The sequence below is a fragment of the Trichechus manatus genome, unplaced genomic scaffold (assembly GCF_000243295.1).
Source record: "Trichechus manatus latirostris isolate Lorelei unplaced genomic scaffold, TriManLat1.0 scaffold00036, whole genome shotgun sequence".
NCBI classification, from domain to species: Eukaryota; Metazoa; Chordata; class Mammalia; order Sirenia; family Trichechidae; genus Trichechus; species Trichechus manatus.
Window position 1 is genome coordinate 7,912,019 of NW_004443972.1, and position 12,753 is coordinate 7,924,771.

The window sequence follows — 12,753 nt, forward strand, 5'->3', positions numbered from 1 at the left end:
CTAACTCCCTGGTGGCTCAGCAGTTAAGCGCTTGGCCACCAACTGAAAGGATGGCGATTGGAAGCGACCCAGCAGCTCTGACGGAGAAAGACCTGGCCTAGAGAACCATGTAGGGCAGTTCTCCTCTGTCACCTGGGGACACTGTGAGTTGAAATCAACTTGACAGCACGTAACAACAGTAACTATTATAGTAATCAAATGCTGCTGGAAACTTCACGCTTCAAACTTATGGTAGTCAAAAGTTATATAAAAGTAAGATTTCTGGTGGATTGGATATCTGAATCCAAAGCTTGGATTATTGAATCGTGTTGAGAAACTGATTTTAAATAATTTATCTCTTTCTGTTGAGAAATCTAGAAATAGCATGTCTTCATGTCACAGCATTGTAAATTTTGGAGACCGTCTCAATTCTTCATAAACCCTCTGTTTACCTCTGTTCTAACATCAAAGATTGGAAGTTCCAGGATAGGAGGACCAGCCAAAAGACCAGATTCATGAGACTTCTGTTGACTCTTAGAACTGAAGATGAGCCTTTTTGACGCTTAGAATTAGTTGTTTTAGAAAGAATGATCTCAGCTTTGAACACAAAAATCACCCCTTAGATAACCATTTTGAAGTATCAGAAATTAAGCAAAAATATTATGTTTTTATTATAACTCAACTATTAGTTTTAAGTTGAAGTTAGGATATGTACTTCAGGTACCTCTTGAATAATCATATTTGTGCCAATTCCTAAAATGAGGTAGATTGGAAGACATAGTTGAATGTCCACTTTATACAATTTAGAACATAAATTCACTATTTTATATTGTAGAGATGTTTGACATTTGGTATCTTTGTTCTTTAAGTGCATTATTGGTTGTATTTATGGTTTATTTAATGTGGGGTTCATGGTCAAAATGGAAGGAAACTTTACAATTATTGGTGTTATGTTACTGATTTTTAGGAATGTGCTAAAGTAAAGAGTGGTGTCTTTTCACTAAAGCTTGCTTAAAATATAGGCAATCTACAGTATTTCATAGTTAATATACAAACCAGGGGATATCTGCTGCCTTTCTGATGCTGTTGTTCTTTCTTAGTTGGATCATTCTGAGTTATCTCCCGTTCTACTTTTCTTTCAGCTACAAATGATACTTGATAAATACCCAGACACTCAATTTGAGAAAACACATGCTTTTAATTTAATTTATACATAAATTAGAAGTTAGTGAGAAAGAAAAGGGAACAAGCTGATTGTTGTTAGAATTACTTTTTGGTAAACTGCTTTGGGTAACTATTTTACAAACTAAAAATAAACACGTGATCTGGTACTCTTTGCATATGTCACTTTCTGTTAAAACACTGTGGTGTAGTTAATGCTGGAATACTTACATTTCCCATGACATTTGTGTGTGAATGTGTAGTTGTTATTGTTACTGTTGTAGCAAACAGGAGACACTGAGTAGAATATTTGATATGAGATTTTCCTGGAAATTTCAGGATTTAGGATTGGCATTGCTGTATTATAATATGCTCTTTCTACTTAACATTAGATTTATTTTTTTATGTTATTAAAGGATTTTCTCTACCTTCTTGTTCTTCTTGACATGGGGGTGGGGCTTTAGCTCTTGAGGGGTTAGGGCAAATAGAGTAGTAATAGAAAAGAGTTGTCCGTTCTTAACTGAGGAAGTAATGTAAGCCTTGGAGGTCAAGTTGAGTGTGTGATCTAATATTTAAATTAAAAGGTTTTTTTGCAAGCACACTAGATTTGACATTGAGTGCAATGAACTGACTCCACTACTTTTTCATAGAGCCTTTAGAGAGCTGCTCCTTTGTGGAAATCAGCTTTTTTATTGCCGTGAACTAATGAAACAGATGTCAGATAGCTCATTGCAGTAGGAGAGAAAAGCTACTGACAAAAGAGATAGATCAAGAACTTGGCCTTGATATTTGAGTGTCATGAAGTTTCTTTCCCTGGGGACTGTGTTGGGAACCATCAGTTACAGTGCTGTCACTATTAATGAATATATTGACAGCATTGCACTGTGGCTTCTCAGAGTAAAGGGTTAAAATACATGCATGTCTTATAAAATATATTCTATTATTGTTCTGAATAGAGACATAAATAAATATAACAATCCTGTTGGACATCATATTAACTATTGATGTCCTTCTTGTTTTCATAAAGTAATATAACTAATGAGTGTTTGTTTGCTTTGCATCTGTTTGCTGTGGCTCTAGCTTATTGATAATTTACAATGTGTTATGTATGGGCTGCTGAAAAGGTACAGGTGGCCATATGCACAAAGCTGTACTAATAAGAAATACCTGAGAGATAACACTTGGCCAGTTTTCTACTTGGAACCTTTTCTGTGTGTTCACTAGTCTTTGAAATTACGAGAGGCAGCCTGATATGTTAGAAAGGGCTTAGAAATCAAAAGAACTTCCAGATCAAGGCTACACCATACACTTATCAGGAAGAATTTAAGCAGGTCACTTAGCTTCTCTGAGCCTTAATTTCCTCATCTATAAAAGGGGTAAAAACAGTGATATCTAGCATTTGCCCATTCTTCCCTTTTCCCTGTGTACAGCTTATTGATATGTTACATCAGTCATGCTGTGCAAACGCCACCCATATTTATTTCTATAAACAAAAAATGACTACTACCTAGGGAGTTTTCCTCCACCCCCACCCCTAGTAGCCACTAATGAACATTAGTTTCTGTATATTTACCTATTCATGTCATTTCATAAAAGTGAGAACATATGAGTTTTGTTTTTTTTTTTTGTGATTGACTATTTCTTTCAACATAATGTTCTCCAGGTTCATCCACATTATAAGATGTTTCAGAAACTCATTTTTCTTTATTGCTGAGTAGTATTCTGTTGGATGTATGTACCACATTTTACTTATCCGTTCATCTGTTGATGAGCACTTAGGTTGGTTCCATCTTTTTGCTATCGTGAATAGTGCTGCAATGAACATAGGTGTGCATATGTCTGTTTGTGTCACTTCTGTTAGATCCCTAGGGTAGATACCTAGAAGAGGAATTGCTGGTATATAGCTTTTTTCTAGCCTCCCTCAAAAGGGGCAAAATGCAGGACAGAATTTCAAATTCTTATGGACTCCAGACTTTCTGGAGCCATGGAGGCTGGAACCCCTGAAATTGTTGCCCTGAGATAATGTTTAAACCTTAAATCAAAAGTATAGCCCCTGAAGTCTTCTTTAAAACAAAAAATAGTTTAATTAGTAAAGAATGTCTTCCTTGAGCATTGTGCTCTTCTAAGAACTGTCTATATTGGATCAAATTAACAGCAACTTGAAAGACTAGATAAGAACCTTAAGTTTATGTTAATGGGTAAGGAACAACTCAGAAAAGGAGGGTGAGAATGGTCGCACTACTTGAAGAGTATAATCAATGTCACTAAATTGTACAGGTAGAAACTATTGAATTGGTGTATATTTCACTGTGTATATTCTCAACAACAACAATAAATTTTTTTGAAACTGCAAAAAAACAAAAGAATGGAAAGGGAATTGAGAAAATTATAAACTAAGGAACTTTATAAAGTAAGGGGTGAATGCAGTGTATGTTGTTTTTTCCTTAATGGAGAGACATAGCAAAGAGGTGAAATTAGGGATGCATTCTCTTGGAAGTTCCTACCCTATTTCTTTAATAACACTGTCAAAGTTCTTTGGAATATACACAATTTCACCTGTCTTCAGCAATTTCAAATAAGTAATTTTTAGGACAAAAGAAGTTATATGGGTTTGTATTTCTGAAAGGAACATAAAAGGAAGTGCTTTGTAAGTAATTGAAAGATAGTGTTCAGTATTATTTTCAAAATTTGGGTTTAGGGCTTAAGAACTTTTGATTGCAGATAAACTAATAGTTACTCCAACCAAAACGCACACAGGTTAAAATTCTTTATGAATTTGCAGTTCCTCAGCTAGGGAGAGAAAGATAAATAAAAGGCAGCTCACATGTGTGAAGGGGGAATAGATTAGTACCTACTAGCTCATCCTACTTCCTACTGAGCCAGTTCGACAAAGAAACAGACAGTTGGTTCTTAATGTAAGCCCTTAATATAACCTCTTAACTCTGGCAAGGACAGAGAGCTTTCTACTTAAAGCAAAATTAGTTGGCAGTGAATTTATTATTTAAAATCGTAGGGATTCCATCATAAAAACATCTCTGAAATCTGGAAATACACGTGAAGGAAAGGAAATATAGGAATAAATATGGTATTAAAAACCCTTTTGCTGTCAAGCCAATTCCAACTCATAGCAACCCTATAGGACAGAGTAGAACTGCTCCATAGTGTTTCCAAGGAGCAGCTGGTGGATTCAAACTGCTGTCCTTTTGGTTAGCAGCTGAGAGCTTAATCACTGAGCTACCAGGGAACAAAGATTTCAAGAGTAGTGTTGGGTGTTATTGCTGTGGTATGGAGATTAATCAACCAAGGAAAGAATAAAAACAGTAAACAACTTGAGAGGTGCAAGGAGACATGCTTGAGTCTATTGGTCTATTACATTTAAAAAGACTATTTATTTGTAACTTTTCACAGTGGTTTATTGAACGCTTTAATTTGTGGTTCAGAAGTAAGAGTATAGTCACTTAAATTGACAGGGTCATTGAATTCATTTGAAGCTTAAATTTTAAATGTATTTCTGAAAAGTAAAAATTATTAAAATTTAATTCTTCTATTGTATACTCACTTTACCACAGGTGTTCAGAAATGTATTACACTGGAAAAGAACTTTATCTCAGCATAATAAAATCCACATTTAGGAATCCTAACGTTTAAGAAACATTCTGTTTTGTCATTGAATTTTCTGTATATTTTTCTACTTATTGTTTTTATGTGGTCAAATGAATAGTCAGTTCTTACAATTTTGAGTTGGTGTGTTAAATTATATCATCTATTAGTTTTCATTATACTGATGAGTGTCCTTGATTGACCCATTGGCACTAAAATATGTATGTGGTTATACTCCGTGCATCATTGTTCCAGTTTAAGTACACGTAATGCCGAACAATAGCATATTTAAATAGGTAGAAAAAAACTATACATAAGTATGTAATCTCTTTGAAGTGTTTTTACTTATTCTGCCTCTGCTAGAACTGAAGGGGACCTTAAGTTCATCCGGTCCAGCTGTTCATTTGATAAGCATGAAATCTTAAGTATGAGTTTCACTTCTGGTCCTGTCCTTTTTCCTTTATACCTTGTCTGCTAGTCCACTGTCACATCTTTTGGACCTGGGTCACTTATATCATTAAGGAAACTTTGTTGACAATATTTCTTTGCTTTGCTCACTTGTCTATCCAGTTAGTATATTTGAGTAAAGGAATGTTTTAGGAAAATTAATCTACACAGTGTGTTTAGTTGTACTGAAAGAATGTGAGCAGTCTGGGAAGATTATCATGATTTGGCTTGCTTAGTCACATTCATCATATATGCTAATAATAATTGTAGCCCCATCTCCATAAATAGTCATGCCATTTCAGAAATTCTTTAAGCCTGTTTCAGAGACCTTGTAAATTTTGAATTAAAATGGAAGTTCTTCAAACTTTAACATTTCTATTATATTGCTGTGAGACCATAGGATTTGTTTTGTGTTTGTTTTTTTCAACCTTATTCAGTAGTGGAGTCCAGATTAGAAATCCATATGACATGACAAAGAAAATCAGATCAGCTTGTCAGGTCCAGGTATTATCTACCCACTTTTGTGGGTCTGATAGTATTAATACTAAATACTGTAGTTGTATTTACTCGGGATGGAAATTTTTTATTTTGTATCTGATCGAGTTTCCCATGTCAGACTTTATTACGTAGGAGTTAAGAAAATATAGTAATTTTGTTTTACTGATATAAATTATGTAACAGAGGAAAGTGCTCCTCCTTATTTATTCTTCTGAGATTATATCCCTTACTTTTCTTTACGTTTTCCTTAATGAAATTATAGAACCAACAAACAAAAATTGTATATACTGTACTCAGTCTTTTCAAACCTCTTCACCCCTGTTTTATGTTGCCATTTGCCTAGAGTGTGTGCCTTTTTCATATTATGAAATTAAAAGGTTATGAATCACTTGCAACAATAAGAACCATTTTGGAATCCATAGTAGACTCGATGATCTGACTATGAATAAAGCAATACACAGTAAATGCCTTGGACCAGTAAGATATTGATTTGCAGTTTGTGCAAGACCAATGTTACCTTATTTTGCACAGACACACGCAAAGTTTAAAAAAGAAGAATGTAATAGACCACGCGTACCTTCTGAGCCTCATGCATAGTAACATTGAGAGTGAATTTACCAAGAACCTACAAACACTGCAATTGCAGATAATCCCTCATTAAGCTGAAAATATGGGATTAGTATTGTATTTCATCATATTCAGTAGAACTTGTGGGATCACAAGTGAGATATAGGTAGTAGAAAGAACCACTGCTCTGGAGCATTAATGTTAGTGAAATGCATTACTTGCTTTGTAAAAGTCACTGAGCATTTGAGTATGTTTCTCAGTAAAATTCAATTATACGAGCATTGTAGTACTTACAACTACCTGAAGTTTAGTAAACTGTACTGTAGAGGGTTTTCTATTTTTGTGGGTATGCAAGGGTCACATACTAGTAAAACAGAATAATAACTGGAAATTCTGTTTCATGATTAACTTCATTTTGTGAGTATTAATTTAAATGTTTCTCAGGTTATCTTTTTTTTATAATGGATGATAATGCTGATTGTTCAATTTTATGATTAGGCTAATGTTCACTAATCAATATGTTTGAGGAATTTTCTGTTTTACTATCTAGTGGGTAGTACAACTATGTAGATTAGACCTTAATGGCAGGTGACAAGCATCTTAAACTAGCCCCTAGGTGAATGAGGAAAGATTGAGTGGAGAGAGTAAATAATAACTCCACTGACCAGAACAGGGGGCCATCAGGAAACATCAGGATCTTCTGTAGCCCCAGGTGGGATGAAAAGGAGTTGTTCTTTGAAGACGGTACCTTCTTCACGCTCTGCCACAGATCTTGTGGGACCAGAATCAGTATTATAAGATCCTCTTCAAGTGTTAATTCACATCTAAGCACCTCCCTGACTTTGGCCTCTCTTCAGGTAAGGAGGAGAGAATATGGGCATTATGACCCTCTCATTCCAGTACCCTATTGCTTATAACTTTAAGCTCTTTAGCTAGTACTCGTGCCTACACGTCCTTAACTTCAGTTGCTCCATTGAGGAGAAGATTTTGTTCTGCCTCCTGTCGTCATTTGGATATGACTTTCTGTTCCTTTTAGTATGTTTCATTCTCAGGGGTGTCACTCGGGAGGTGTATGGGGTGCAGACTGCACCGGGTGATAGTGTCAGAGGGAGTGACACCAAATGACTGTCTATAAAATGTTTGTACAGTGTTTCAGCAGAAATGTATTATTTTTTATAAAAGTATCCCTGTAGTTATAACAACAAAAACATTTTTCGTAAGCTTACGAGTATCAGTATACCTACAAGGCTAAAACTATGCTAATTTACTTTTTGAATGAACCTTCTAATGCGCTCCAGTCAGAGCTGTCATTATTACCCAATTACAATGACGCTTTGATTCACATGATTTCGTCTGAATGTATTACAAGCACGCACTATTGTTTTTGTTGCTGCCAGTGTTTTTATAGTAGCTGATTTTGTCACATTTTCTGGTGTTTTAGCTAAAATATTGTGGTAATTAGTATTTGTGAACCTATATGAATAACTTTTTTAAGAATAAAGTAGTAGTTAAAGGAAAAGGAGAAAAATCAAAAAAGGCTTCTGCTCAGTTACTAATGTTGTAACAGTGTCATTCAGTGTAGAAAGATTTTACAAAACAATTTTGTTAATATTCATAATCTAAAATACTACATTTAAGCAATTTACAACTGTATTACATATTATATGATTAAAATTGATAATAAACATTACTAAGGATTCTGTATGGTCTGGTATGGGAGAGGTCCATGGGAGGGTGACCACCATGAGTTACCTCACTGGATGACACCAACTCTAGTGATACCACTGTTCATCCCTATTCTGTCACGATAAGAAATAGTGTTATTTCAGTACAGTTAGTGGGAAGAATGTTCAAAATGAAAAGGTAGTAAAATTGTTACAAGATAGAGGGAACAAATGTCAAGGAAAATCTGTACATAAAGGTCTTCAGCTAGTCAGTGCTCATTTAAAAAAAAAAAACCTAACTCATTGCTGTCCAGTCAATTCCAACTCACAGCAACCCTGTCGGACAGAGTAGAACTGCCCGCATAGGGTTTCCAAGGTCTGGTGGTACTGTGGTTAAGAGCTCAGCTGCTAACGGAAAGGTTGGTGATTCAAACCCACCAGTCACTCCATGGGAGAAAGATGTGGCAGTCTGCTTCTGTAAAGATTACGGCATTGGAAACCCTATGGGGCAGTTCTACTGTGTTCTACAGGGTTGTTGTGAGTCAGAATCAAGTCGAGGGCAACAGGTTTAGTTTTTGATTAATCTTTACAGAAGCAGATTGCCACATCTTTTCTCCCACGGAGAAGTTAGAACTGCTGACCTTTTGGCTAGAAGCCCAGCGCTTAATCACTGTGCCACTAGGGCGCCTGTCTTAGTTATCTAGTGCTACTATAACAGAAATACCGAGTGGATGGCTTTAACAAAGATAAATTTATTTTCTCACAGTCTGGTAGGCTAGAAGTCCAAATTCAGGGCATTAGCTCCAGAGGAAGGCTTTCTCTCTGTCAGCTCTGGAGGAAAGTCCTTCTTATCCCCTGGGCTAGGAGCTTCTCCGCATGGGAAACCTGGGTCCAAAGGATGCACTCTGCTCCCAGTGCTGCTTTCTTGGTGGTATGAGGTCCCCCTGTCTCTCTGTTCGCTTCTGTCTTTTATATCTCAAAAGAGATTGGCTCAAGACACAGTCCAGTCTTGTAGATTGGGTCCTGCCTCATTAACATAACTGCCACCTATCCCACCTCATTAACATCATAGAGGTAGGATTTACAACACACAGGAAAATCACATCAGATGACAAAATGTTGGACAGTAACACAATACTAGGAATCATGGCCTAGCCAAATTGGTACACATTTTTTGGGGACACAATTTAATCCATGACAGCGCCTTGGTCAGTGCTTTTAGTAATCATAAAAGGAGAGGTGTTTCTTTGCTGATACTTAGGAAGGCAACCTATTGGTTTATTTATTTCATTGAAAGCCAGTTCAGTTAAATTGCCTGTTCAGTTGAATGCTGAAATGTCTGTTAAAAACATACCTGATTTACCAGTCACATATGGACTTGTGCTGTTTTTAGTGGTCAGAGAAAAAGAGTTCCTTCACCTAGTCTAAAAATGGTAAAAACAAGACAAATACCTAAAATAATTATGTATTTTAAATTATAGCTAAGTGGGAACAGCAGAGCAGGGAAGCAATGCTAATTAATTAAGGAACATACTACTGATGCAACAAGGTTTATGTCTTAGAATTAGGTTATGGGGGTACACAGTGACTATGGAACATTGTGCTCTGAGTAAAGAAATTGAAGCAATTATATTTGATAGCTAGGACAGTTTTTAACAGAACTTAAGATCTATTACTAATCCTGCAAATGTCCAATATTCTTTTTTAACTTGCATATTAATGTGTGAAACACTGAAAAACATATAGCAAGGTTGTAAGCATTTTAAAAAGGAGCCCTGGTGGCCCAGTTAGTGTGCTCGGCTAGTAACCAAAAGGTTGGTGCTTTGAACCCACCAGCTGCTCCATGGGAGAAAGTTGTTGCAGTCTGCTTTTAAGATTTACAGCCTTGGAAACCCTATGGGGCAGTTCTGTTCTGTCCTATAGGGTCGCTATGAGTTAGAATAGACTCAACAGCAATTTTTTTTTTTTTTTAAAGCATTTTAAATAAACTGATGGTGTTTCTGTTATACTAAATGAAATTTTCCTTTTTGTTCTATTTTTCCCCCCAGGAGACTCACTGGACATTCTTTCCACATGGGCTATAGCATGGCAATTTTGAATGGCATTGTAGCTGCTCTTACCATAGCATGGTGTCTCATGTAAACCCACACTGGAGCAATATTATTGGAAAAACTTGGTCATGATTGTTTTGTAATAACAGAGAAGATCATCACTGCCTACTCAGAGGACTGATAAACCTGCTGTTCGTATTGGGATTCAGATATGTGTCAGAATTATCACCACTTACGGAGACCTTTTATGCATGGTTCTAGAACCTAGGCATTGGGAATATCTGAGTATTAAGTTTCAAGTATTTTCTTAAAAGTGTAAGATGTTTACCTCATTTTTTTACTTTTGTATGTATAATTATTACAAATTGTAGAAAAAAATGTAATGGAAATCAAACTTGAAAACTTGAATACAAGACAATGCCTACCTTTCCATGTGTATAGTCCATTTCACCTAAGAAATACTGATCTTGCTGTTTAACTGAGAAATGTTTCTTATTTACACATTATATTGGGAAAGCAAACAATGCCTACTAATTTGACATTTTATAGTAGCTACTTTTAATCAGAATATTTAGTTTTCGATATTCATGTATTCACTAGAAGGTGCATTTATATTTTTTATGGGGCATACTTATGTTTTTGGGGTATTTTTGTTTACATAGTTTCCTATTACAAACTGAATTTATATGTTTTTAAAATTACTCATGTAGACAAATGTAAACGCTATTTTTTAGCTGGTGCAAACTTAATACCTGCATTTTTTACAAGTATTTTGTCTTTTTAAAAAAACAAAAAAGCACACTGATCTGAGTTTAAAATCAAGTAAGCTTATTTCTAAGAAGAAATGACTGAAAAAGGTAAATTATTTAAGTCATTAAATTATTGAGGAAGTTGAAGCTGTTCACTATTTCTGTTTCCATAATTCCAAGTATTTATCTTGGTGTGCATATGGTTACTTCAACAGAAGTTATATTATTTTGTTTTTAATAAATATAAACCTGAAATTTTTATATGTAGAAATGCTTGAACTAGTTTTTTTGTTTTAATCTCAAAAATTTAGTTACCAAAGGAGAAGAAGTATTTTGGTATACACACACATACACACACGACAGCGCACACACACCATATTTTTATGCAAATAACATGCACTTTGTACATTTGTTTGCCAACTGTGCCTGCCCCCCATGAGGTATTTTCATCAGTGACACTATGCCTTTTTTTTTTTTTTAACATGTCGCTGTAAAAAAAAATCAGCAAGCTAATGAAAATGCCTTGCAGGGGAGGGCGTGGTTGGCAAGCAAACATAGGTGCGTGTTATTTGCGTAAAAATACTGTGTGTGTGTGTATATATATATATATATATGCATATATGTATGTATATGTATATAGTTTTATAATTTTTCTATTTAATGATCTATAACCATGGTGTTAGTTTTTATTTTCACAGTAATTTAGTCTTAATTGTTCCAACACTCTTACTAAATAACTTTATTTAGGTGTTTAGAAAATCACCTCAGTTTTAGAAAGATAGACTTTTTACCCAACTTTTCCCTGGCCATAGACAAACATATTAGGAAGGCATTGTGTAGCCAAACTGCTTATTTAAGCTAAGTGAGAAAAGAGTATGTGCAGTGTATTCCCCTGTTATCCACTGAGTGTTGGTACTCAGTAAATGATTTAATGAGCTTTCTAAAAGCCTAACACTTTTTTATTATTAAAAAATCTTTAGTTAGAAATGACAACTGCTGCTCCAATTTAAGTTAAATTATCTGGAGAGTTTAGACTAATACACACACAAATACCAATCCCACAGCTTAAGCATTCCTTAATAGTTAAGAATGGTTCTTGCAATGAATCTTTTCACACACAGACACACCAACTCTAAAACACTCTTCTACTGTAAAATAACAAAATCAGTTTTTCTTCTTTCCATCAATCCAAGCCCATATTTGGATAGCTCCTTCTAAAGTCTTTGTGTCTAATGACTAAGAAATATAGTAGAACCTCTATATGTACATATACCCGTTGCTGTCAAGTCGATTCCGACTCATAGCAACCCTGTGGGGCAGAGTAGAACTGCCCTATAGGGTTTCCAAGGAGCGCCTGGTGGATTCAAACTGCCGATCTTTTGGTTAGCAGCCATAGCACTTAACCACTGTGCCACCAGGGCTCCATAAGATATTATAGTAACCCTATTTCTTCTGGACTAGCACTCCCCTCCTTTGGGAAATTTCTCCCCTGAACCATCCTACTTCCATAAGCAGAGTGACTAAGGATAGGTACCTAATCCAAGCTGGGCCAGTCCTAGTTTCACATCTCATACGTATATATATATATATATATATATAAAAGTCACAGTGATTGAAACAGAAATAAAGACATGACAAGTCAGGCCAGTCTCATAATTTTTCAGCTTGAAATTAAGAGATGAGATGATTTAAAGCTGGGAAGCTACAAGCCCAGGAGGTGGCGGCAGCCATCCTTCTAACAAGCTCAGTAGGAAAGAATAAGGCTGACATGCACACTACTAATGACATTCCTTTGGTCCCTGAAGCCCAGTGGTGTCCCTGCCATTCTTGAGATTTGATTACATGAGCCAATAAATTCCCCTTTTAACCTATGCTGTTCACATTGGCTTTTGTCATTTGCAACAAAAGGTGTCAAGATGAGTTTGCCCAGCAGCTGGAATCCATCTCTATTATGATTCTAACTCAGATGATCTCATCTCTTTATGTGTGTAGCTTACAACTTATCTGTTGTAATATTCCATTCAGTTACTTGTGAAG

At 35.6% G+C, this 12,753-nt stretch overlaps 1 protein-coding gene across 1 annotated transcript in view; it reads left to right on the plus strand.

The window, feature by feature from the left end:
* ARL6IP6 (ADP ribosylation factor like GTPase 6 interacting protein 6) overlaps window positions 1–11,074 on the plus strand; it is a 35,345-nt gene extending 24,271 nt beyond the window's left edge. Inside the window, exon 4 of the mRNA XM_004375388.2 lies at window positions 9,965–11,074. Coding sequence (XP_004375445.1) covers window positions 9,965–10,058 — 94 coding nt within the window. The 3' untranslated portion in view covers window positions 10,059–11,074. The remainder of the gene's footprint in view (window positions 1–9,964) is intronic.
* Window positions 11,075–12,753: the final 1,679 nt, after the last annotated feature.